The sequence below is a fragment of the Chinchilla lanigera genome, unplaced genomic scaffold (assembly GCF_000276665.1).
Source record: "Chinchilla lanigera isolate Chin_1 unplaced genomic scaffold, ChiLan1.0 scaffold00020, whole genome shotgun sequence".
Taxonomy (NCBI): domain Eukaryota; kingdom Metazoa; phylum Chordata; class Mammalia; order Rodentia; family Chinchillidae; genus Chinchilla; species Chinchilla lanigera.
This window is the reverse complement of record NW_004955421.1, coordinates 4,785,213-4,812,195: the sequence shown is the minus strand read 5'-3', so window position 1 is coordinate 4,812,195 and position 26,983 is coordinate 4,785,213. Positions and strand designations below refer to the sequence as shown.

At 38.3% G+C, this 26,983-nt stretch overlaps 1 protein-coding gene across 1 annotated transcript in view; it reads right to left on the bottom strand.

Moving 5' to 3' along the window:
• Ctdspl (CTD (carboxy-terminal domain, RNA polymerase II, polypeptide A) small phosphatase-like) overlaps nt 1-26,983 on the bottom strand; it is a gene marked incomplete at its 5' end in the record, with an annotated part of 125,800 nt that overhangs the window by 19,268 nt on the left and 79,549 nt on the right. Inside the window, 2 exon segments of the mRNA XM_005383711.2 lie at nt 7,122-7,154; nt 14,356-14,510. Coding sequence (XP_005383768.1) covers nt 7,122-7,154; nt 14,356-14,510 — 188 coding nt within the window.

The following is a 26,983-nucleotide window of genomic DNA, read 5'->3' as shown; positions in this document are numbered from 1 at the left end:
CTAAATCCCTGCAAACAATTAAAACTGGTCAAAGTACAGTGCCTGCCTTGTGCCTGTCCCGCTGTGGTCTAATACTAAATGAATGGACATTTTTACTCTGTGGATTCTGTGTCTCTGAAAGTTAAATTTTAATTCACACGTTGTGTGTTAACCAGAGAATCCAATTACATGTTTTTGGAATAACTACCTCTGATTTTCTGATGGAAAAGCCATAAAGAGTTAACACAATGCTAGACATTTTCAGTCTGCCTCACTCAGTTTTAGAGTATTTATTTCTTTGGACCTTGCCTCATTCCAGAAATGATTTGAAATATTTTAGTTTTCTTTGTGGCGTATTTGGTGTTAACAGTAAATTTTCTATCCAGAAAGGTCAAACTCTGTTTAATATTTGACACAAAACAAAACACAAGACCATGTTCCTGGCCACTGAAGAATAGAAAATTTAGTTTATCAAATAAGACAAGAAAAACATGAAATCAAGAAGTATTCTCAGCTAGAGACGTGGCTCAGTGGTAGAGCACTTGTCTAACATGCACAAGGCCCCAGGTTCAATCCCCAGCACCACACACACACACACAAATTGATCAATACAAGAAGTATTCTCTTTCAAGTGGCAGGCTCCTCTATTTTTTATTTTTCCTTTAAACTGAACACTAGTCAATGATCAAAGATTAATTTTGGACTTTAGCTGATTCAGTAGTGACCAATAGATAGGCAGTGGACAGTTTAGGTAAATTTCTAAGTGCAATGATCACCAAGGCAGAGAAGGGCTGTCCAAGAAGTGGCTACATGTAGGGAACAATACTCAAACTCTAGAGGGTCTCCCTCTAGTTACTGTGTGTGCTTCATTCTTCTAATGCCATCCAGAGGAAGAAACCCTTGAGGCCTCCGAGTCCCTTAGCTCTAACTGGGCAAGCAGTGCTCTCTGACCCTGCAGCACTGGCAAGGCAGGTGGGATGTGCCTTGGAGAATGCAATGCAATGCAATTTGGGGATGTAGAAGAGTTTCTCCTTCCCTAACAAACTAATGAATCAGCAGGTTAGGTTTTCTTTTGACTTTTTGAGACAGGGTCTCACTACGCAGTTCAGGCTGGCCTTGAGCTCACTGTGTAGCCCTGGCTGGTCTCAAACTTGCAACCATCCTCCTGTCTCAGCCTCACGAGTGCCGGGATTACACATCTGACAGCAGGTTAGTTTTTATAAAATTAAAATAAATTTGCAAGAAGTTTACATCAAAAAGTGTTTTAAAAGGCAAGGCATAAATAACTCTTACGGTAATGTAACAGAGGACTGGGGTTATTTCTGTCCTTTGGGCCACAGCAGAAGGCATGTATGTGACCAGCATAAAATTTTACATTTTTATTACACAACTATGTAAGAAAAACACATTTTCATGGTGAAGAATATAGACACACAAGAGTAAAACAATTATTTCCTTCTCTATGCCCTTTCTTTTTAGTCTAATTATACCTATGCAGTTCTTCCCCATTGTTTATATGCTACTGAAACATTTTAATTTGGTAATTTAATTACTAGCCTAGAAATTTTATTCCTAGCATATCTGAAAACAAAAAATCTGTCCAAAGTGGCTCAGTTATTGTTCAAGCCCTAGAATAAAAATTACTTTCTTAGCATATTTAATATAAACTTTATGTTCTTTTATTTAACAGTAAGACGAAAATACTCTCATGTACTACTTACTGAAAAGAAAGAAGACTGGGAAGGGTGAGAATTCTACTAGGCAATTTATCGATTTTGCATTTGTGCTACAGACCATGAAACCAGGTTGGAGGGCAATGGGCAAGAAAGGCTCTATCAACTCCCTGTTTCTCAAATGCATGCAACTTCTCTGACAGCTTATCTTTAGATTAATGCAAATTCCTCAGCCTAAGTAAAAGTTCTGTTGGACAGCCATGTCTTGGGAAATTCAAGGATGCTATAAAATTACAATAGTGCTTTCTTATTTCACTTGATCTGGTGATGCTTGAATAATTAACTACTAGTGCAAGAACCTGCAAGAGTAAATAAAATCTGAAAGGTACAACAGACACTGTGAAAGGGAAAGAAACTGTTGAAAGGGAAGAACAACTGGGATGAGGGAAAGAAAAAAAGAAAGAAGGGAAAAAAATATATGTGTATATACACAGGATAGCTGGGACAATTGTACTGCTGATTTCTACTGGTCTATTGAAAGGCTAATGTTTTAACCTTTTTTCCCTTCTTTTTAATTTTTTTTGACCAATTTTGCATGCTTATATTTGGTAATCTGAACAACTAATTTGAAGACAACAGTATGCAATATAACAACCATTGTTGAATTGCTATCATCTTGTTTAGTAAAATTCTGTATCATTTCAAATTTTTTTTATTATTTTTTATTCTTTTAAAAATAAAAAGATACCTGCATGAAAAATGTCCTCCTCCAAATTTTCTCTGAGTCCATCATTAAAGCTCAAGAATAAGAGAAATACCGTTGTCATCTAGAAGTGCCTTTTACAAATGTAAAGTCACTTATTCAAATGCACATAGGGAACATGTAGGGAGTAGGGAAGCAGAAATCTATGGCAGACGAGGGCAGTGAGGACCACGGTTTGCCACCAAAGACTTGAAAGTGCAGTATTCACTGTACTTTTCTTCCTGGGATAATCTGAAATTTCGTACCCCTGGCAGTAAGGTGGCAACTGTGACTAGTTAACACTAAAGTTATTTTCTGTGGAGCACCGGCCCCACAAACCCTCCTAAACCTTAAAGATTTAGTACCTTTTTTTAGTACTAAATCTTTAATGATAATCTAGATGATTATGTTCTTACTTAAGATTTCTCAGGGTTGGGGTCTGCACACTGTGCCCATGCAAGCCACAGAGTTCAGGCAGAGACCTCAGAATCTAGTGTGGGAAACTCCGGACTGCTTTTAACTAGAACAGTTCCTCTGCTTCTGTGTTCTTCGTAATGCTTTTGTGGAATAAAGTATTACTGCTTTACTACAAGGCTTAAGCAAGGAGCATAGAAACCTAAGTGTTAAAACAAATTCACTTCTCTTCGCATTTTTATAGCTCAGCTCTATCACCAACACTGAGTTTGTGAGCACCAATGTAGTATGTGTCTTCAATGAGAGTGTAGGAACAGCCTGAGGCATTTCTTATCCAAATATCAGCTTTTAGATGATGCACACATCTCAAACCAAGACCACCTGAATTTTGGTGGTGTCTAAACTTTCTATCTAGTTATCTTTTTCTTACCCTTCAATACCTGACCTTTGCCCAACAACCCATGAAGTTTCCCAAGAAGGAAGACCCAAAATTCTAGCACACAGTCAGAAACAAACGCTACTAACTGGAACTTTCAATAGTCCAACAGAAAGATGTAATTTTCAGTACTTATGTCAAAGAGGATTACTCAATAAATGGTGTTGGAGCAAATGAGTACCCATTTGAAAAAAGAAAAAATGCTGGACTGCTACTTCATGCTTTCTACTAATTGCATTCCTACATCAAAGCTTTATATTTAATAATAAAAAGAACAAAATATTAGAAGAAAATATGGGTCACAGTTGTAGAGCAGGGAGAACTTCCTAAACACAAAATCTAGGAGCCATAAAGTATGAAATGAATCCATTTGCTTACATAAAATTAAAATTTCTTTGTAGCCAAAATAATCACACATAGGTGAAAAGACATATAATAAGTTGGGGGGGGAGTACTAATTTTCTTAACATTTCAAAAGATAAACAGTATAACTTTAGATGAAGAGGGCAGAAGGAAAAGATGTGGTCAATGAATTTGTGAAAAGCTGTTGATATTCATGAAGAAATGCAAATTCAAAGCAATAAATCAATATATCATTCTTTACTTTTGGATAGCAAGGATTAAAACATTTGATAAATGTCTACAATGAGGGAATGGGGCAATCTTGTAGGCTTTTCATGGGAATGTAAATTAAGCATAGGTCTTTGGAGAACAATTTGGCTTTGCTGTACCAACAATGCAGAATAGATCCTTGACCTAGCATTTCTACAATTAGGATCTGATCACACAAAACTATCACACAACTCCCCATACACACAAGTACAACAACATTCTTAAGAGCAGTATTTTGTAATAGCACAGAAGTAGAAACAAAGTAAATGCTGTCAATGACATGTAAGACAACAAGGCAGATACGTATGTACTAATATTTGGAAAGATGTTTAAGCCATCTTGTTAAAAGCAACAAGCAATTTGCAGAATAGTGGGTACCACACAATGTAATTTGTGTCAATATGTTTGTGTTTGGAAATTTTTCTGGAAAGACATAACATATTAACCATGAGCTTGAATGTTTAGGAAAGAGTTTAAAGATTAAGCCTATGCACATATGTATCATGTGAATAAAAAAGCAGGGGAAGTGAGAAGCAGAGAGGGAGGACTTTGGCTGGAGCTGCTCTGGGCACCCACAGTTCAGAGGCCTTCATCTTCAGGGCCTGGATAAGGCATTCAGGACATGGATAAGGCTAGAGGACCTGATCTGGAGGCTCAGCAGCAGCACAGATTTCTGGTCTTGCAGTATAGCACCCCAAGTTCTGAAGTGCTTCAGCACCTCCTCTGGCACAAGGCTAGAGTGACCAGATCCTCCTCTGGCCCAAGGCCAGCACCACTCTGCTTATGTGACTTAGGGCCTTGGTACATAGGTGCAGATCTTTCTGGGGCTCTCAAGACTTGAATTTCAGGGCTGAGATGGCCCCAGATGGACTTGGGTTCAGTCCCAAGCAGGTACTGGAGATTACACTACGCCCATCAGCAGAACTGCTTTTCTGAAGGTTATCATTCAAACATGAAAGTTACTTTTATAAGGTTCAGCTTTTTTGTAGACAGTTCATAGATTCATATGTCCTAATCCAGTGTCTCACATGTAGGAGACAGCAGTTTATTAATCTAACACAGATATATTACACAATGAACTTTCTCCTTGTCTACTTTATTCTGGAATTCTGTACATTGCTAGGTCTCAATTTGTAGGAAAAGGGTCTCTTTCCTCAGTGGGTTTATACTGCCTGGCAAATGCTTTCATTTGGCATTTAACTTTCTGGATGGCTGTGAATTAACTCTGAGAAAAGACAATTGCAGTAGTATTGAAGGAGAGGGATAAGAGTAGGGGAGCTACTACCTGTAACCTGTTTAACATAGATAACTTGGTAGGAAAAATACAGAGTCTGATAAAGAAAACTGTATACACACTTCAAGAAAAGAAAAATAGCATGATATTTTTCAAACAGATGGTGTTACTCTTGTATGGGAGACCCCCGAGGATGTTGTGTGTTATAGGAAACCCATTACACTGCCAGCTTTTAGAGAAGAAACTGAAAGTGATGTGCAGCAATTTGAATGACCAAGCTTACCCAAGCATCTGTTTGCTGTACTAATAAATGTCTGGAAGCTCATGGCTGCCACTATGAGCATTTCATGTAATAGCAGAGGCCAAAGGTAACTTGCATTAATCTCATGATGTCTCAATAAATTTAGTATTAACATATTTAAACAAGTTTTTCTTTTCCTAATGTGTGTGTGTGTGTGTGTGTGTGTGTGTATATATATATATATATATATATATATTTTTTTTTTTTTTTTTTTGGGTGAACTCTATATATGAACGTACTTTGTACCAAAGGTAAAAGGAAGTCCTCTGACGTGAGCTCTAATGGATACTCCCCTCAAACAGTAGCTTAGATGCTGCCTGTACTACTTGACCACTCTTTTTGATCTAAGCCAGTTTCCCCACCAAGCCAGTTCCCCCAGCACAGCTCAGGCCCCAGGCATGCTGGCAGGATCAATACACAAACTCCTACAATCTACAAGTCAAGTAGGAGTTAAAGTTTTGAGAAAAATAAAATTTTCAAAACTGTTTTTGAGCTAGTTGGTAAGTGGCACACACTACTAAAGTCTTGAAACCTACTCCTTTCAATGCAGGGCTGCTGTGTCTCTTGGATGTTCTAAAGTCCTAAGAAAAATGACCAGATTTGAATCAGATAATCTGACTCATAATCTTTATAGTCTAAAGTATCAACTTATGGACTTATTTAGAAACCTAAATCCTTCCCTAAGGACATAGGACTGTTTTAAAGGTCTTGTCTGATGGACATGTCCACTGTTAGTTCCTTTGGAAGACAGTCCCCAGCTTCTGCGGGCTGCATAGCCTCAAGCTGGATGGCTCTGCTGGCTGAGCAGAGGGGAAGAGAAATGTTACAGTTTATATCTAAATATCCCCCCAAGAGCCTCGTGTACTCATGGGCAGGGGTTTTGGAAGGGGCACGGCCTGTTAAGGGTTTAATTCCTTCACTGGCTCCTCCTTTCACCCCCTCTGCTTCCTTTCCACTATGTTCCTCTGCTAGTTCCGTCCTGGAGCCAGCAGACTAAGGACTCAAACATGAGCCAAAAAAATTTCTTTATTACAAGTGTCCAGTATTTTATTCTAGAGATAAGGAAAGTAACTAAAAAGAAACAGTGGAGACAGTGGACAGTGGACTGCTGAGAACAATGGTTCAGTTTCTCTCCTAAATTCCAAGGCTGAAAACAGAAATAGGGTGGTCGAGGGAGTGCCTAGCTGAGGCAGTTGCAGAACAGTTGACCTGTGGAGTGAGGCTGGTCCTACAATTTTAGGGAGGCTAAAGAGTAATTTTTCTGATGTCAGAGCTACAGCCAAGCTACTGATACCATTAAACAAGGAGGACCTCAGTTTAATCCACTGTGACTGAATCTACTGCAAACCACCACTGTGTGGGAAATCTATGGAGTTCTCCCCACGTACAGAGTTGGGGCAATGATGCTAAGGTGGAGCAGGGAAGCTCTAGGTTACCTCCATTTATTAAGACTGGGAGGCTTTTCCCAGATAGAAAGGTAGATAAGAATCTGGTTAGTAGATGCACTGCCTGCTGTTCCTAAGAAAGGAAAACTGTCTCTGTATACAACTTCCTGCTCACAGTTTAAAGTGTTGCTTCATTTTTCTCTTTAATAAAACATAGCTATTGATATCATATGATAAAACTCAATATAAGCAAGAACATATTTTTTAAAGTACCTTTTTTTACATTAGTAGGCCCAAAGCCACAAATTCTATGAATGTTTCAATAAAAATTTGATAAATACATACACTTGGTATGGGAATAACCTGCCTCTGGTCACCCTGAGGAAAAAGAAAAAAAATCATTGTCAGGTTTAAGGAGAAAGAGATCATATTTTCAAAAGAAACTTCCAAGCACTCTCTAGCACAGCAATCATGTGACTTCACATTCTTCCTACCTTGGAGGTGTTTAATGAGAAGAAGGAATCCAAGACCTTCCACAAGTAGGACCCTAGGCTCCTAAGGCCTCCCAGGCTGGGCTCCTGAGGCTTGGGCCTTCTTATTCATTGAAACAGTGCCTCCTCTACCCTCAGGAATTTAATCCTTCATTTACAAATAACAAAAACTCGTTCACTTCGATTCTTGATTCCCTCTAATAATTGGTTCGTTTCTTGTTTTAAGCAAGTATTTCCCTGAAACGGCTAAGTCAAGGGAGTCAAGTTCACCTGATTGCAAGGTATACCCTGGTCACTCCAGGTCCTTTTCTAGGGAAGAACAGGGAAGAGGGGACAGGGCAAGGTACAAGAAGTTCCCTCCTGGCCACAGACATGGCAATAATTCTGAACACAGGAAAACAGAACCTGTATTCATGGCGAGTATTAAGAAAATTCAGGCCATTAGGAAGTTCAGCTCCAAATTCCAGTTAATTTCTCATCTCCAAATAACAGCCAAACTTGGCTGACAGAAACTTAATTTTTGTCCCAATAAATGCTAATGAAAGAATAAATTTTAATGAGCATTTCCACTTTATTTCATCTTTTTCACATGACCTGAAAAGAAGATACACTGCTTCATACCTCGACAATGCAGGATTAGTGACTAGATGTGTCCACTGTTACTAGGAAGGATGACCAGTGAGGAGTCTCATGTGAAGGCCAAACTTGATGGCTGGCAATGGCAGATGGCTGATACTTGTTGGAGCTCTGCTGACTCTCAGAACGACTTAGCATCTTTCTGTTTATTTCTGGGCTCTAGTCATTGCCTCTTCCATGTAACAGCAACTACTATTTCCTCTTGAGATGACCTTTCAGCTCTTTACTTTGTCAGGAGTCTTAGGGCTTACTTTAAGGACTCAAGCTGCCTTCTGACATTAGGAATGGCAAAGCTATGTTCCTCTCTAACAGAAAGGCATAATCTAATTAAATCCAAGTTTCTAAAGAACTTGTGCAGAATTTCAGAAGGTCCTAAATAATAACATCCCCAACATCTGGATCTAGGAGCAGGTCACTGCTCCTGGTGGACACGATTTTAGCCCGAAGCTCCCAAACCTGTTGGACTACTTTAGAGTAGGGTTTCTCAATCAGTACTAGTGACACTCTGGGTTAAATGAATGTGTTGGGACTGTCCTGTACACTGCAGGAGGTTTAACAACATCCTGAAACCCTACCTGCAGTAGGATGCCCTGCCAGCAATGACAGCCAAGCCTCTAGGCACCGCCAAATATAAATCTGGAGGACAAATTCATCCCCAGTTGAGAAGCACTGCTTTAGTGAGAGGCTGAAGTATACACAAGGTACACAAGTGTACTTCAGAACTATACTTCTCATGGAGAGATGAACACATCAGTGATGACAGAGATCACAAGAGCACATCTGTAGGGCATGACAAAACACTGACAATGAGCAAGCATAGGTACTTATCTACTTAGATATTTGTGCTTGAAGATTTCCCATGAGGTTTACATGCACATTTATGTGCACACATGTACACCCAAGGGGTCTGCATGTATTTTTGTGTTCTTTCACACTGTCCTCACTCTCCCATCTTCTCCATGGTGTCTGCCATCTGGGTGACTGCTCCTCTTAGCCTCTGGAGGCAACTGGCCTGCAAATCCAGGTTGTGGCTATGATGGTAACAATGACCCCAGCCACTGCCACAGAAGCAGTCTGAAATAGAAAGGCTTCAAATCCTCATTTCTCAAGGGCAAAATAAATATGCAGGGTGGTTGGGACCTATAGGTCACCTGTCTCATTCTGTCCATAGTCCTTCCTATTTCTCTGGCATGCTTAGTTCAGAGTGAAGGATGCCTGGAACTTAGCAATAGAGTTGGGCTTAGGAACCGTTTCTGCATGTACTGGGCCTGGGTTTTGTGTTCTATGGATATTGGCCAAACTGAGTGCAGGAGCAGAGGAACCTTCTCTGGGAATTAGCTGTTCTTCTCTGACATGGGCTGTTCTTTTGGGGTTTGGTCTCCCACGATGAATAGTAAAGTGTCATGCAAATAATGCATGACTCCCACTTCAGATTTGATTAAGTTAACTCACAGTTGACTTAATTCTTGCAAAAGCTTTTGTGACAAATTTATGAAAGAAGTCCATGAATGAACACTAAGTCCAGGTGAGCTCAGCTCTGTCAAAGGAAGTGCCTTTAAAGGCACTTCTCCCCTGACAGATGGCTGTGTATGCTAGGAAACCTTCTCGGGCATGATGGCGTTTCCTTGTGTCATTTCATCTAGGCAGGTATTAAGTACCTTTTACCATGACAGAAGTGGTTCTTCTCTTTCTTTCCTCCTCTACACGTCTATGTCCCCTTCATTAATAGCAATTCCCTATGGGAACAAGGTTTGGGGAGGGAGTGCATGAGGAAAGCACACTGAGAGAGATACCAGGATCTGGAGTTTGAGGTACAGATCACAGTGGAATATCATCCTACATATTTTACTGATGTATTTTCCATATCAATGTAGAGAATGTTTTAGTATCTGCCAATGCCAAGTTATGTTTCTTTTTTTTCTTTCCAAAAATTTTCCAGTTTTTGACATTTTTTTCTTCCATATGAACTATACCTCCCTGTTCAGAAAAAACAGCACATTTTTTTCTGACACAAGAGCTAGTCTATCAAAATCTTTCAATGATCCTGATCAACTTTTGTAGTCCTTTGGGGTTGTCTATGTAAACAACCAAGTCATCTACAAATAAGAGTAATTTTGTATCTTTTCCATATTTTTACCAATTGTTTCACTTTTTGGTTTTATCTATTACAACCTACCAGTGATTTTCCTATGTTTGCTGTCAATTTTTAGAAGACAGATTTAAACAGTTTTTTTCTTGTATTTGGCTGTACTGTTGATTTTATAAAGGCTTATGGGCTTATACCCTTCATATATTAAACATTTTATTGTAAAATGTCCCTTTGTATCCTGTGTAATGCTTTTGACCTTGACTTGTGCTTGGTTTTATACTAACACTGCCTTTACACTACAGTTTGACCTGCCTTGAACATTTTGGTCATTTCTTTACTGTCTACTTTCCTTAATCATAGTATGTTAGAAGTTGTGTCAGAAACTATCAGTCACCTACATTGTATACCAAGTGTTTCCAGTTTTCCTTCTGTGCATATAGTAGGATTATACTTCTACTATGCCTTTGAAGTTAGGTATCATTTGCTCTGGCCAATAAAATAAGTTGAAACGAGGTATGTTATTTCTGAGTGGATACTTTAAGAACTAGTATAATTTATCACATTCCCTTTTTCCTGCTGGAAGCAAAAGCATGGCCCATGAATCAGGATCAGAGTTATGCTGTCTAACACAGTAGCTCTTTGTAACATAAAGCTGTTGAGCACACGAAGTGTAGCTAGCCCAAATTAAGATGTACTTTAAGTGTAAAATCCAAATCCAATTTCAACATACTAGTAAGAAAAAAAACATGCGGGCTGGGGATTTAGCTCAGCGGCAAAAGCGCCTGCCTGGCAAGTGCAAGGTCGTGAGTTCAGTTCCCGGTACCGGAGAAAAACAAAAACAAAAACAAAAACAAAAACAAACAAATAAATAAATAAATAAAAATATTTCAAAAATATGGCCATTAGAAAAATTTAAGTTACATCTGTGACCCACATGTTTCTACTGCACACAGAAGGCTCAGTCAACCCATGATAAGTAGTACAAGGGAAAAACAAACTTGCACTACTTTAATCCTCTTAGGTTTTGAGGTTGTTACTGAAGCATAACTAAGCCCCTACTGACTAGCACATCTACTTATTAGTCACTCTTCTCTCTTTTGTGAAAGAACTCTGATTTTGTTGGGAGTACGAATATGCTGAACTAAATTCTTCCTTTTCAGTGCCACCCCCACCCCAGTAGCCATGTGACGAGTTCTAGCAATAAGGTATGAGCAGAGTCTCTTCGCGTTTCTGTAAAAGCACTAACTTTCCACTAAAGGAACAGACATTATGGGTGCAACTTTCTCCCTTCTTGTGAATGCAGGTCTGATGTCTGCAGCTACAACTTTTGAGAGATTATACATAAATTATGAAGAAGAATGTAAACACACCAAGTTTCGTGGGGTGGGAAGACCCAAACACAGACCAGAAAAAGTTCTGGTTTTTGATGAGAAGGGACACCGGGAATCTAAACCAACCCTAGCACCTGCCTGAATTGGGCAGTTTCTGTTTATTTGTTTTGTTTTTTTTTTTTTGTTTTGTGACACCAGCGATCAAACCTAGGACCTCATGCTGGGTCCTAGGACATGCTGGGTAAATGCTTTACCATAAGCTATAGCCCTACCCATTTTATTAATTTTTATTTTGAGACAGTACCTCAAAAAGTTGCCCAGTCTGGCCTAAGGTTTGTAATTCTCCTGTCTCTGTCTTCCAAATAGCTGAGATTAACAATGTGCACTACCACTTCTAGATATGACTCAGACTTCTTAGGTGAGGAAAATAATCCCTTATTTGTTTAAGCCATTGTCAGTTTTATTTGCTGCCAAAATCATTCCTATCTGATGATCTGTATAATTCTTGGAAATAGCATACCCCTCAGTTTGTGAAACCAATCTGATAGTCTTGATCTTTTGTTAGCAGAATTGGGTTCATTATACTTGGTTTTCTCCATACTTTGAGAAGGGGTAGACTGATTCCAGGGCTTTCAGATTGAGCTACATTCCCAACCCATTTTTATTTTGAAACAGGCCTTGGTAAAGTTGCTCAATTGCCCATGCTGGGCTTGAATTTGTAATCCTTCTGTCTCAGCCTCCTAGAGTGCTGGGATCACAGGAATGTGCTACATGCCTGGATGGTTTTATGTCTATACTTTATGCTACATTTACTATTTATCTGTTATTTGTTCTTACCTCTCCTTAATTTTGACAGTTTGTTCACTTTTGTGTTTATTTCTCTTTTCTCCTATGAATTTTGAGTTTTTATTTTTCAGTCAGGCTACTTGTTACAGTTTTCTGTTCTTAAATCATTTTTATTCCTACACTTCCTAAGGTTTTATCATAACATCAATCTCATCAAGATTTTAATTTTTGGCCCCTCTCTGAAACATTACATGCCTGAAAATACATTTCCTTTGTCTCAAGAGAAAAAGACTGTCTTAATCACAAAATTTTTGCCTATTTTTTTTCTTTCAGTATCTCATAAACATTTTTTCACAGTATTGTAGCCTTTTAGGGCTGCTGATGAGAAGCTGGATATTAATATAACTGTTTCCTTTGAAAATAATTTATTCTGGTAGCTTATAAGGTTTTCCCTTTATCTTTACATTTCAGGATTTCTACAGTATATATCTAGGCATATTCTCTATGCACCACCTCCCAATCCTGCTATAGACTTGGTGAGTTCTTTCAATGTGCAGATTCTAGCAACTTAAATTTTTTTCTTCTATTATTTTTTTCTCCTTCTGCAGTCAAATGCTCTACCCCTGAGCTATACTCCTTTTTTCCAGAAACTTCTACTATTTGTATGCGTGGTCTCTTAGACGCCTCTTTCTCCCTGCCTCACAATTTCCACCTTTGTTTCTGGTCTAAATTTTAAGATATTTCTTCCACTTGCTTTTCCAGAACATTAATTCAGTTCTTACAAGTGACTATTTTTTGCTCTCCTTTTTTTTCCACGTTTATTTACTGAATTTTTATATTTAGAAACTATGAGTTTTTTAAGTTCTACAAGTTACTTCTGTACTCAGAAGTAACTGATTACTTACTCAGAAGTAAGCTGATTCCTGAGTTATCTGTTAAGCTCTCATCTATATCTTCCATTTGTTTTTTCCCAAGGAGGAGTCTCAGATTCCCATTTTCCAACCTGGACTTTCTTATAATTGTGCAATATGATAGTTTATGTTGGATGGCAGCCTATGGTTAAACCATTGCACATTCATAATTATAAAATTTCACTATAAAATCAATTTGCTTTACATCAACAAATAGGCATACTTTTAAGATCATATTACCAAATATCCCTCTGGACAAGTATAATCAATTGATGTTTTCACCAATAACCAATTTATATCACTACTTTCCTTCCCACCACCCCATGCCAGACGCAAATACTATATTTAAGGACATCTTTGATAATTTGATAGAAGGAAAAGGGTACCTTTCTATTTTAATTTGTATTTGATTACTAACCACACTGGGATTTTTCATGTTTTGAATTTTCTCATGTTTTGGTATTTTTCATGTTTGAACAATTGTATTTATTTTGTGAATTATGTATTTGTGTCCTTTGCCCTTGTTATTTTGGATAGAAAGTTATTTTATTTTTTCTTTATTAGTACATCTTTACTATACGTAAAGATCACATTCATCCCAAGGCCTAGGTACATGTTTAATTCTTTTTATTCCCTTTGTGTTCCTTCCCTCCATCTCCCTCTCTTTGTAGGTCCCATTCCCATTTGCAAAAGATCTCCCCATTTATAGTTTCATGTCCTCAATCTTGATTATCTTCATATCTCTGTCCATGATTTTTACCTAAAGTTTTACTTTGATAGACTGACAATATAACCTTGTTCTTTCTTACACTTGGTTGATGTCTCTTTTTGCTTATCTTTTTTAAGTTCTGAGTCACTTTGCTTCAGCTATGTCTATTAAACAGCATGTAGGTATATTCTGGTCTTTGACCTACTGTGACAATGTTACATCTTTTTATTTGTTACATACAAAATAATATATAATGTTCACTGTTTATTAAACAAGTTCAAACTCAATTTTACTTATTGTGAGCTCTTTTACATGTCTTTATCTTTTTTGTCTATTTCTGTGACTACTACTGGTTCTTTAGTTCTCTATTTTATGCATTCAATTTCACAGGAAATTATGTTATATTCACAGGAAAATGTGAAATGACTCTTATAATTCCTATCAAACACATTATTTAGTTGTTAAATGCCTGAGAAACCTGTTATTAAAACACATTAGTGTTTGTAATTTCAAATCTTTAAATGCTGCATATTGTCACATGCTCTTACGAGGGATATTTGTTACAGAAAAGACAAATGTGCCACTGCTGCAATTTACTGAGCACACAATTCCCCATCGGCACTGACCTTCTGAAGCCCACCATTCTCCTCCACCAGTGGCGGAAGCACACTGGGGTTGCTGGATGGAGGGCCCTCCACATTATAATCCCGGAAGCAGCAGAAGAAGGAACTAAGGATGCTGCGGCTCCTCTGCTTCTTTAAGCTGACATTGCATTGGGAAGCTGGAAAGAGAAAGACAGCACATTGTGACCAAATGCAGGATGTACTGATGCAATGTAAATATTAGGATGTACAACTGCCCTTCATGACCCAGATTCCAGGGACCCTGCTCAGGATAAGGTGAAGGGCCCTTGGAGTCCAATTCAAGGGTGTGGGTAAAATCTTCCTGCCTTCAGCCCAATGAGGGCTGCTTGCCTATTAGCTGAACCACCTTCCCCATCTTTACTCTTGAACCCAGCAGATGAAGTATTCCCATCATGCACTAAACTTTTAAACAAATGTCTTTCTAGGCACAAACTAGACCTGTCACTCCCTCAGAAGCACCTCTCCATTATGGGTATCAAGAAAGAGTCATCTCGAAATGAGGTTCTTAGATACTCACCGCTTACTATAGAGATAATCATCTTCATGGATTAAGAAATAAAATAAGTATAGGCACAAAGGAATCCCCTTCTGTTTCTTTTCTTTTTATCTTTCTCTTTCTTTCTTTTTTTTTTTTTTTTTTGTCTTTTTGAGACAGTTTCGCTATGTAGTTCAAGCTGGCCTTGAACTCACTTTGCAGCCCAGGCTGGCCTCGAACTCACAGCGATCCTCGATCCTCGTGCCTCAGCCTCCTGAGTGCTGGGATTACAGACGTAAACAACCGCGCCCAGCAGGAATCTCTTTCTTAAACTCAGTCATTTGTCAGAAGTTGGTGAGTCCTGGACCAACCAAGCTAAAGGTTGAAGGTTTCCATTACTCTTAAAGCAGGAGATGTGATGCAAAACACATGTGCTTGAGCCTAGCAGGGCAAGGCCCATCTTCATGAGATCCAGGGCAATACTGCGCCTTGTCCTGTCCCGGACTAAGGTACCAGACAGAGTGAGTGATGGAGTCTTTCTGTATATCCAGTGCTTAAGACAAGCTGTTACAAGCAGAAATAAACAGTAAAAACCGGCATAGGTGGGAAGCACACCTCAGGGCAGAAGACCAACAACTTGGAAGGTCAGAAGCATTTTGCCTAGGAATGCAGCTGGGGCTGTCTCACCACATACCATGGCTGGGTGGGTCAGCAGTGCTCTGAACAGAGTCCAAGGCAAGGGACCATTCTGAGGGTTAATGGGAAAACTGACAATCAGGAAACGATTTAAGTCTACATGACAACTGCTGGAACTTATCTCTCCCAAAAAGCAATTCTGGCATGGTTTCTCCTTTTATACACTTGTGAATGATTTGTGAGGTCATAAAACATTGCGAAAAGTTTTTGGGATTCTCTTGTGCAAGCAGAAAAACCAAATACATTCACATAGAAAGTCTGAAAATCATTTTTTCCAGCAACTCTGCAGACACGGTTGGTCTCTAGCCTGGGTGTGAGAAAGGAGCCCAGAAAGTATGAATTTAAGATTTTCACTCACTAAAGATTGCTTTTGAACCATAAATCCTTGGGCATGCAGACTATTTTTATCTTCCTCATGAATCTTTAGGTATATAACACAGAGTACTAGTGGCCTAATTTTAGGGCCATGAGACCTGGGGCCCTTCCAACAGCAATGGTGGAAAGAGACAAAAACAACTGTTGACCCAGGTCCAATGCTCTAGGTACTTTGCTTTACTAGCTTCATCTCATGTCATCCTCATGGCTATCCAAGGAGATACATGTTACTGCTTCCATATTACTGCTGAGAAGATATAAGCAGTAATTCCTAGTGCCAGGATTCAAACCCAAGTGGACTTGTTCCCAAAATGTGTGATTTCCCCATGCCATGCTGATGACAATCCTGAAACAATTTAGGTCTGATTAAGAAGGTGGGAGCATGCCAAATGGAGAGAAAAGTAGTGCCTTAAACTTATATATAGTATGAATGATTGGTTACATAGTATCACTGTTACTTTGGGAGTTTTAATTTTTACATCACACTCAAATAATTTAGCCAAGGGCAGAAAAAAACCCTCAACTTCCCCTGGCTGATAGCACACTTCTCTGCAAGTAAATAAACTGTTCCTGTCTTGGGGACACTGTGCAATCTGAAAAAAGAATTTTCCAAGGTCCTATTTTCATCTTGGATCACATAATCTTCCCCATAACTAACTTATATACTAAAAAATGCCTACACTTGGAACAAGTAAACTACTTACAATTTCCAACATATGATTACTTATTATACCAAAGGTGCAAAAAGAGCTTGGGTAGTCAGTAAGTTAGCTTGAGTCACATGAAGTCCATCACAAGCAGACAGGAAAATAGCAGCTAATCACACTTTTCTTTCTTCACATAGAGATGAAGAAGCTGCAGTGGTCTCTCTTCCACAGTTGTGGGAAGATCAAAGTTTCTTTCTGTCAAATGAGGTTAGTTCTAGGTCCTGGAAGGACTTCTGGGAAGTCCTTTCTAATTTTCTAATCATTCTTAGACTGGTCTGTCACTCTCAATATACAGGAGGGTGAGCAAATGGATTTCCTCAGGACCAGGATGAGCTTCATACCACCCTCAGCATTCCAGAAGGGTCTTGATTTGCTCATAAACTGCTAAAAGAGTTTTGCTTGAAAAAACTAAGTTCCCCCAGATGTGGTGGTGCACGCCTGTAATCCCAGCACTCGGGAGGCTAAGGCAGGAGGATCATTGCGAGTTTAAGACCAGCCTGGGCTACAAAGTGAGCTCAAGGCCAGCCTGAACTGCATAGAGGGACACTGTCTCAAAAAGACAAAAATAAAAAATAAAAAAAGAAAAATAAAAAAAGAAAAAACTAAGTTCCATAGTTTAAAAGAAGAATATTTATGCTATTAGCTCAAGAAAGCTAGCTATGAAATTGTACATGGATTTGATTTAATTATAACTGCAAAACAAAATAAAAAAAAGATTATCACTGGGGAAAAATCGGCAAGAAATGTGTCAAAATTAACAGTAATTGTTAGATTATGAGTGTTTTATATTTTTTCTTTCTATATTTTCCTAATGTTTTATGGCAGTTATGTAATTGTTAATTTAACAATTGGGGAACAGCAAATAATCTTGCTGAATTTTCTTTCAGCAACTTTTCTGTGACCCAACTTTTTGACCTTCTCCCTTCAGATTTATTCTATGCCATTTCACTTCAAGCCCATGCAGCAAACAAAGCAGGCAACAGCAAGTAGTATTTTAATCCTTGCAAGTCCATGTGGCCCACATGCAGTCTGGGCCAGAGAGAACAACCCCACCAACCTGGAAATCAGAGGAGGGCCATGTGAGAAGATACCAGGAAAGTGTCTCTTCACCAGTAGAATGTACCAGTAGAATGACCATCTAACTTCCCTGTGCACACAAATGTGTTTGTCTGTTCTCAAGACCTTGTCTCTCATCTTGTTTTATCTTTAACTGATTCCAATGAAAAAGTGGCCTAAGAATACAGGATGAAGGTCTTTTAGGATATTAAAAATCATTTAAGGCTTATGTTTATCATATTACTTTAAGAAATTACTTTAGAGACTTTTGCGGAAATGGTAGAGTGGTAAACAACAACAACTCAACCTGTCAGAGATTGTGAATCTAGACAACTTGGGGAAGAACAAAAGGAGAGAAGCAGATCCCAGAGAACCAGGAAGGATCTGACAGGAGAATTAAAACCTACAGAGAAACTGAAGAGACAGAACACTGCACAGAGAAGGGAAGGGCCAATCTGCACTTCCTCCCTGGCTCCTGGCTCCTGGGAAAGGGAAACTGAATCTATAGAGACAAAAAAAAAGCTGGTGACTCCAGAGGGCTTCAGAAAGAAACATGGTGGTAGAAAGGACCAGTGGATGTGGTGAGCTGCAGGGAGACTGTGGGATTCTGCTCCAACGTGAGTCTTTCAACATGCAACAGCTGGTGAGTGACTCCAGACCAAGTACCTGCCATATCCTCTGGTGAGAGCGCTTGACTAGACATCATTCCAGGGGAGGTTGATTGTTTGAACTTGGGATTCAGAGTAGTCACTGCACAGCTGCAATTCAGGGGTCCCAGTGTTACATACCCACAGTGACTGGGTGAAAGATAGCCACAGTAGACCGAGGTGGCCAGGGGAGCTGTACTCAGGCTGGAAACAGACTGAGGGGTTTAAGTTAAAGGACACAGGCCGTGCCCCTACAGCCAGAAGCCAAGTGTAGCCCTAACTGCTCTGGATTTTAAAGTTGCAACAGTGATGCCCTCACTCTAATCCTACTGCCTGTTGTACTTGCATCCAGCATGGATCTGGGATCTGACTGCCTTCTTTGCCTACCAGTGTGAGCATGGACATGTCTTGACTTGGACAGTGCCCAAAACTGTAGATCCTGAAAGAAAACTGTATGTTTGAAGGACAGAGAAGTTTCTTTTGTTTTTTGTGAGCATGTGTTGTTTTTAGAGATTTTTTGCTTTGATTTGTTTTGGATTTCTTTTTTTCTTTTTCTTTCCTCCTTCTTCAGGAGTTTATTGAGGCTTTAGAAATTTTCTTTTGCCCTTCTTCCTTGTTTCTTATCTCTCTTCTTTATCTTGTTTCCTCTTCTCCCTTTTCATTTTTCTCCCTTATTTTTACTCCCTATAAAATTTCTTTTCTGGGTGGGTTAGGATGAAATGGGCATACTTCTCCTGCCTTCCACCCTACCCTCACCCCCTACAGTGCTCAGGTGGGTATCTGAGCCTCATGGCAAAGGCACTCATGACCCCTGGTCTCCACCAGCAGTCAGGTGACAGGTGCCACCTTCCTGCAGCAGAGCTTCAGCTGCATGCAGGGTGTGGCAAGCTACCCTTGCCACACTTGAGTTACCTCTAGAGGGCTCAGGAAACCCCAATCTTGAGCTCTCAGCCCTTCTTGCCTTCCAGAGTGCTTCCTGCCTCCCAAGATCAGTGACAGAAAAGCCTGCGGGCAGGAAAAAGACAACTCAGGCCCCAAAGGAAGAAGGAGTTGTGCAAGAGGCCATTCTCAAAGAAGAAAAAGCATCAGCTGGGAAAAGGCCAAACAAGACATATGCAAGGGCCAGAAAACACTGCAGGAAGTTGATTCTGAGCCCTGCATAAGAGGTACATCTCTTTGATACCTTATTTAAAGATGACTTTCGTGGGGGGCGTCCCTGTGTTCCCTTTCAAAGGAAGAAACCCTATGGGTGTAGTGAATGTGGATGGATATTTAAATACAAAATAGATAACATGAGCCATCAGAGTTTATACAGAACAGAAACCACAAGTGTGATGAGTATGGGAAGACCTTTTGGCACAGCTCTGATGTCACTACACACCAAAGAATTCACACTGGTGAGAAGGCCTTTAACTGCAGCTCTAACCTCCTGAAACACCAGAAAATACACACAGGAGAGAAGCCCCATGAGTGTGAGGAGTATGGAAAAGCCTTTTCCTATAGTTCTCATTTCATCTGCCACCAGAAGTGCCACCCACAGAAGCACTGAGCAGGCAGTGGCCTGTGGCACTGAGTTTGTGCTGATACACAAGTGACCTCTGGCTGCCCGGTTCTGTCATTACCAGGAAAATCTATCTGTCAGGCATGTGAGCAACTGAACCACCCCAGGAAGTCTCTGCACCAAGACACAGTGATAACATAGAAGGCCCTCAGACTCACTTGGCTATGCTCATAATCATAAACTGGGGAACAGAGAGGAGGGTGGGGGTGGGGATTGTGCTTATCCAGAATCATGAGTGGTGGGTGTTGTGGGGGGGGGGGCGCGGTTGTGCTTATCCAGAATCAAGAGTGGTCATGGGCCCTGCGAAAATGTTTTATCCAGTCTTTATCCTTGAAATTTTTTTCTTTTCTTTTCTTTTCTTTTCTTTTCTTTTCTTTTCTTTTCTTCCCTCCTTCTTTGATGTATTTTACATCAGTTTTGTCTTTTACCTTTACCTAATTCTATAAACATCCTTTTACTCCCCAATTAGATCCTTTGTACCATGCAAAAAGGAGGAGGAGGAGGAAGAGGGGAAAGAGGGGGAGGAGAGGGGGAGAATGGGGAGGGAAAGAGGGGAGGAGGAGGACGAGCAAGAGGAGGAGAAGGGAAGAAGAAAGAATATGAAAAGATGAGGCAACAAAATGGCTTCCCAAACTCCCAACTCCCCTGAAGCCAATCCAGGTCACACCAGAATAGCATATTGAAAAGATAGCAGAGGAGGTTAAGAAAACAGATCAAAGAGATACTCAGAGGAATCACAGAAGATACAACTAAACAGTTAAGGGAAACAACCAAAATGATCCAGGAGCTTTCAGAAGATATTAATAAAAAGCTAGATGAGGTAAACAAAACAATACAAAACATGAATGACAAGTTAGCAAATAATTAGAATACATGAAAAAATTTCAGTCAGAAATTAGTGAGATTAGAATTATTCTGAACATATGGGCAGCAGAAGTGACAATGTGAGGGCAGAACTGCACAACTACAGGATAATGATGCCTCCAAAGACTAACTACTCAAAGATGCCTTAAAAGCAGTAAGAGAACAGGAAAAATGGATCCAACAGCTGCTAGATAACACAAAGAAGACTAACTGTAATTGGAACAAGTGAAAAATCAGAAGACAATACAAATGGCCAAAAAAACCCTGTTCACAGAAATAATGGCAAAAAACTCCCCAAATATTGGGAAAGAAAAATACAGATCAGTAAGGCATACAGAACCCCAAATAACCATGACCAAAAGAGAATCTTCCAGTGCCACATTATACTCAAAGTACCAGAAGTCCATAACTGGGACAAAACCTTAAAGCTGTGTGAGAGAGGTAACAAATTACATATAAAGGTAAATCCATGAGAATTATAGCAGGCTTCACATAAAACTTAAAAGAGCAAGAGGACTTGGAGTGACCTGTTTCAAGCCCTAAAAGATAACAACTTCCAACTGCAACAATATATTCTGCAAAACTTTCCTCCAAAATTGACAGATAAATAAGGTATTTTCATGACAGAGAATACCTCAAGAAACTCATAACCATCACATCAACATTATGAAAAATTCTCAATGGTATCTTGGAAAGACAGAATGAAGCCAATAATGCCAAAAATCAGAAGACTGAATACATCTGATCAGATAAGTAGCTAAACAAAGAAAATCATCAAAAGAAATGTAATGCAATGACAGGAATAAATACCTGTCAGTAACAACACACAATGTAAATGCCCTCAATTCCCCAAATCAAAAGACTGAGATTGGCAGAATGGACCAAGAAACAACCCAGCAATATAAAGTGTACAAAAAACACACTTAATTCAAAAAGAAACTCACAGATTATGTAAGAATGGAAAAACAATATTCCATACAATGGAAACCTAGTAGAAGGCTGGAGTAACTATGCTGACTTCAGACAGAGTAGATTTTAAGACTGATCAGAAAAGACAAAGTCACTACAGATTGGCTAACGGTACAATTCAACAGGAAGAAGTAACAATTATAACCATGTGCACCAAATACTGGTGCACCCAATTCATAAAAGATATGCTAATGGACATGAAAAATCAGATGAACACTAATATGATTTCAATACCCCATTGTCACAAATAGTTCAAGTAGACTCCCCCCCAAAATCAACAAAGAAATGTCAGAGTTGAACCAAACCTTAAAACAAATGCACTTAAAAGATATCTACAGAGTGTTCCAGCAACAAAATACACATTCTTCTTAGCAGCAATGGGACTTTCTCAAAAACAAGACCACATACTAGCCCACAAAGCAAGTATAAGTAAATGCAAAAGAATCAAAACTATCTCATGCATCAGCTCACAGTGCAATGAAACTTAAAAAATCAATGGTAAAAGAAACCACAGAAACTCTGCAAGCACGTGGAAATTAAACAATACCCTCCTGCATTCTCAATAGATCAGGAATGAATTTAAAGAAGAAATTAAACAGTTCCTACAATCAAATGACAATGTCAGGACATAATGGAATCTATGGGACACAATGAAAACAGACCTCTGAGGAACGTTTAGAGAGGTCAATACTCAACGTCAGAAAAACAGTGAGCTCAAATAAATAAGCAAATGATACATCTCAAGGTCCTAGAAAAACAAGAACAATCCATATCCAAAGATAGTACAAGGTAAGAAATTATAAAGATCAGAGCTGAAATTAATGAAATTGAGACTAAAAAAAGCAATGAATAAACAAAACAAACCCATAGCCATTCTTACCAAAATAAGGAAAGAAAAGACCCAAATCCATGCAATTAGAAATTGAAAACGGCAAAATCACAACAGATTCCACAAAGATTGCTGGTAACTACTTTAAGAATCTGTACTCTAATAAAAGAATTCAGGACCCCATCCAAGCACAGGTTGACAGCCTCTGGCCCCCCCTGGCCGCTGGTGGGTGGATTGGGTCCTGGGGCCTCACGTGGCTACAGGGTTAGGTGATGTCTTTTTTTTTTTTCCAATATTGTAAAAAACAAAAACAAACCCAAAACACACATATAAAGCAACCATGGTTTGTAAAGAATATGGGGGTGACAATATTAAAAAATATGTACGTTTATTTTTTTCTGGTATAAAAGTGATACATACATGGTATAAATAATTGAACATTACATAAACATTCAGCATAGTGAAATTCACTCATAATCCCACATTCCCAGAATAATTATTATCACTAAGTTGGAATATATTTTTATTTACTTGCTCTACTATGAAGACTTTTTTAAAAAATAGGATTACACAATACATGGTGTACAGCAAATACATAGTGTATTGCTTTTTTCACTTCATAGTATACTTTTGATATCATTTAATATTATATAGATATGTGTTTTCTTTTTAATTTTCTTTGTATTTTTTATTTTAAACAGAAAAAATAATAAAACCGTTTCAAAACAGGTTAGTAGGAGAGTTACAATAATCAATACATTGCATGTCAGAACTGAAAATTATTAAAAATGAAAGCAAAGAGGAAAGAATAAGAAAACACATTTTCATAGTAGTTATATGTGTTTTCTTATTCTTTCTCTTTGCTTTCATTTCTAATAATTTTCAGTTCTGACAGTAATATAGGAAGAGGTTCTTAAATTTTTTTCAAAGCTTTAAGGGTAAGCTTGATATGGGAGAGAAAACTAAACCAACACAATTTTGCATTCTAGTGCCATTTAGAAAGTTTTTATTTGTTTTTAAAGATAAAGCACGAAAACACATTAACAAACAGACATAAAACAACACCTAAACAATAAAAGCAATACAGAGTTTCAGACAAGGTGATACAAAATTAACAACAGATATTGTATTACATATTGTTGTCTTCAAATTGGTTACTCAGTTAAACAAGTATAGGCATTTAAGGTTGATCAAACAATTAAACATTAACTGTTCCTTTCAATAAAGCAATAGAAGTCGGTAGTATGACTCTCTGTTACACTGTGTGTGTGCGTGTGTGTATACACACACATATTTTTTCCGTTCTTTTTCTCTTTTCCTTCATCCCAGTTGCTTCCTCCCTTTGAACAGTTTCTTTCCCTTTTGCAATATCTATTATACCTTTCAGATTTTATGTACTCTTTCAGGTTCCTATACTAGTGAGACAATATGGTATTTATACATGCAGGGTCTGACTTATTTCACTTATGAGTATGGACTCTAGTTGCATCCATTTACCCATGAAAGTCTCAAGTTTATCTTTCTTTATAGCTGAGTAATATTCCATTATGTAAAAATACCACATCTTTTTTATCCATTCCTCAGTGGATGGGCATTTGGGTTGCTTCCATGATTTAGCTATTACAAATTGCACTACTATAAACATGGACGCACATATATCATTGTGGTATGATGCTTGTAGTTCTTCTGGGAAAATACCCAAAAGGGAAATAGCTGGGTTGAGTGGAATCTCTAGTCCTAGCCTACTGAGGAATTCCCAGAATGATTTCCACAGGGGTTTCACCAGTCTACACTCCCACCAACAGTGGAGAAGGGTTACTTTTCCCCACAGCCTCACTAGCATTTGTTACTGGTTGATTTCTTGATGATAGCCATTCTCTCTGGGGTGAGATGAAATCTCAGTGTTGTTTTAATTTGCATTTCTAAAATGACTAATGATGTTGAGCATTTTTCATGTATTTATCTGCCATTTGCATTTCTTCATCTGAGAAGTGTGTATTCATCTCAGATGCCCATTTTTGGATTGGGTCTTTAAATTGGGAGGGCTGATTTTTTAAAATTCTTTTTATGTTTTAGACAGGAGCCCTTTGTCTGAGGGACAGTCAGCTAAAATTTTTTCCCAATTTGTGGGTTTTCTTTTTACTCTGTTGGTGATTTCTCTAGATGTGCAAAAACTTTTCAGTAAGGTAAGACCCCAGTTGTTGATTCTTTGAAGTATTTCCCATGCAGTTTGGTTTTTGTTCATGAACTCTTTGCCTACCCCTGTGTCTTCAAGATTTTTACCTACTCTCTCTTCCAGCAGATTTAGTGTTTCTGTTTTAATATTTAAATCTTTGACTCATTTTGATTTGAGTTTGGTGCATGGTGATAGACATGGGTCTAGATTCAGTCTTCGACTTGTGGTGAGCCACTTTTTCCAGCCAGGTGATGTCTTGACTGCAACCTAAGCCAGAGACATGCAGCTGAGATACTCCTGAATTGTTGGTTATATATAATTCAAGTTATATACAATTCAGTTACATAAAAACTGTTTAAGCAAGAAATTTAATAGCTGTAGGACTGGGAGTTGCAGCTCTTGAATTTGCAGGTCGCTATGCATTTCAGATCTGGAAACCTCTACAACAAGTAATCAGAGAAACTACAAGGAAGATTTCCTCCCCTAACCTTTCATCCTATTATAAAGGAGGATTTGAACAGAAAATGAGTTGGCAAGAAGCTAGTCTTATTTTAGGTATAAGCCCATCTGCTGGTAAAGCCAAGATTAGAACAGCTCATAGAAAAATCATGATTCTGAATCACCCAGATAAAGGTGGATCTCCTTATTCAGCAACCAAAATAAATGAAGTGCAAGACTTGCTAGAGTCAACTACCAAACACTGATCAAAGCTCAAGGACCAAACTGAAGGAAAAATATGAGGAACTTAAAAAAAAGACCTGAAAATTAATCTAAAATATGGTCTTAGTTTTCCCATATATACTGACCAAAGTCATTCTTCCATCTAAGCAATGCAACAATAAAAGATAAACATGAAAAAAAGAAAATTCAGAAGAAATGGATAGATTCCTAGATATATATGAACTACCAAAGCTGAACCAGAAAGACGTAAAAATCCTGAATAATCCAGCACCAGTCAGTGCAACTGAAGAATAAAAAACTACCAACTAAGAGAAAGCCCAGGTCCTCATGGATTCACTGCTGAATTCTATAAGAACTTTAGAGAAGATCTAATGCCACTCCTCAAACTCTTTAACCACTGAACAGTTTATCTTGAGCATTACCCAGGCAGTGTGTTTGTTTACATACTAACTATCCTGAGCATCATTTGGGCTGGTGTCATTTCAACCAGTCAGTTCTTTTTTGCACGAGATACGTTCATATATTTATTTATTTGTTTTATATCAACTACTTTCTGCATACTTGTTATTTAGAACACTGCATTCACCTTTGATGTTTGTTTCTAGTGAAATCTAATAATAAGTCCTGGTTATTTGCTTTTACTAATTCATGTTTATTTGCAAAAATAACCTACAACAAGTAGGTCATTTTAAGTATATTAGATATAATTATTACAGTTCTTCAGAACTCAGTGATAGTCTTTTACAATACAAAATGGACACATTTGGGACACTGAGACTGAATAAGCAGTGCCAAAAGACCTGCAAAAGAAAAAACTGAAAAAGAGACATGTTAGCATCTCAGAGAGGAAAAGTCTGTGTTATGAAATAAAAAGACAAAAAAAAAAGTCTCCTTATTGTCAACTATTTATAACACAGGAATGATGGAACTTGAAAGAAGAACTGAAACTAAAAAATTTTAGTAGTGGTCAATCACTACAGTAATTCAATGGGTGTTGTTGGCAGAGTTGACCAGCATCTAACAAGCTATCCTGTAATCAAAAAGGAAAAAATAGTATTATAAAATATTTATGCACCTTCTGGATCAAATATATGGAATTTGTTTGTTATTTATTCAAAACAAGGGTATTCAAAAAGTCATTTACAATTTAGATTAGGTCTAATCAACCACATAATTGAAAAATATGCGATAGTAAAACACCAACCAGGAAGTCCATCATCAACGTCTTCACCATGACGTTTAGCGGGTAGACATTTTATTGAAATTCTACTACCCACAGAAAAAAAAGGAAAGGCCAGTGTGATAGTATAAAGTGTGTTGTTCAAAGAAAGACAGTAAAGCAAAAAGAATGCAGGAAGAGACTAGATAGTACTGTCCAGATTCTTATGATGCATTGTGCATTGATTATTTTAAGATACATCTGTCATACACTGAAAAAATTATTGAATAAATTTGACAAAGTTGGTTTTATATATTCTGTTGTATTATCTTATAAAAATTAATGAAAAATAATGCAACTTTTGATCATCCTGTATTTCTTTCTTTTTCTTTCTTTCTTTTTTTTTTTTTTTTTG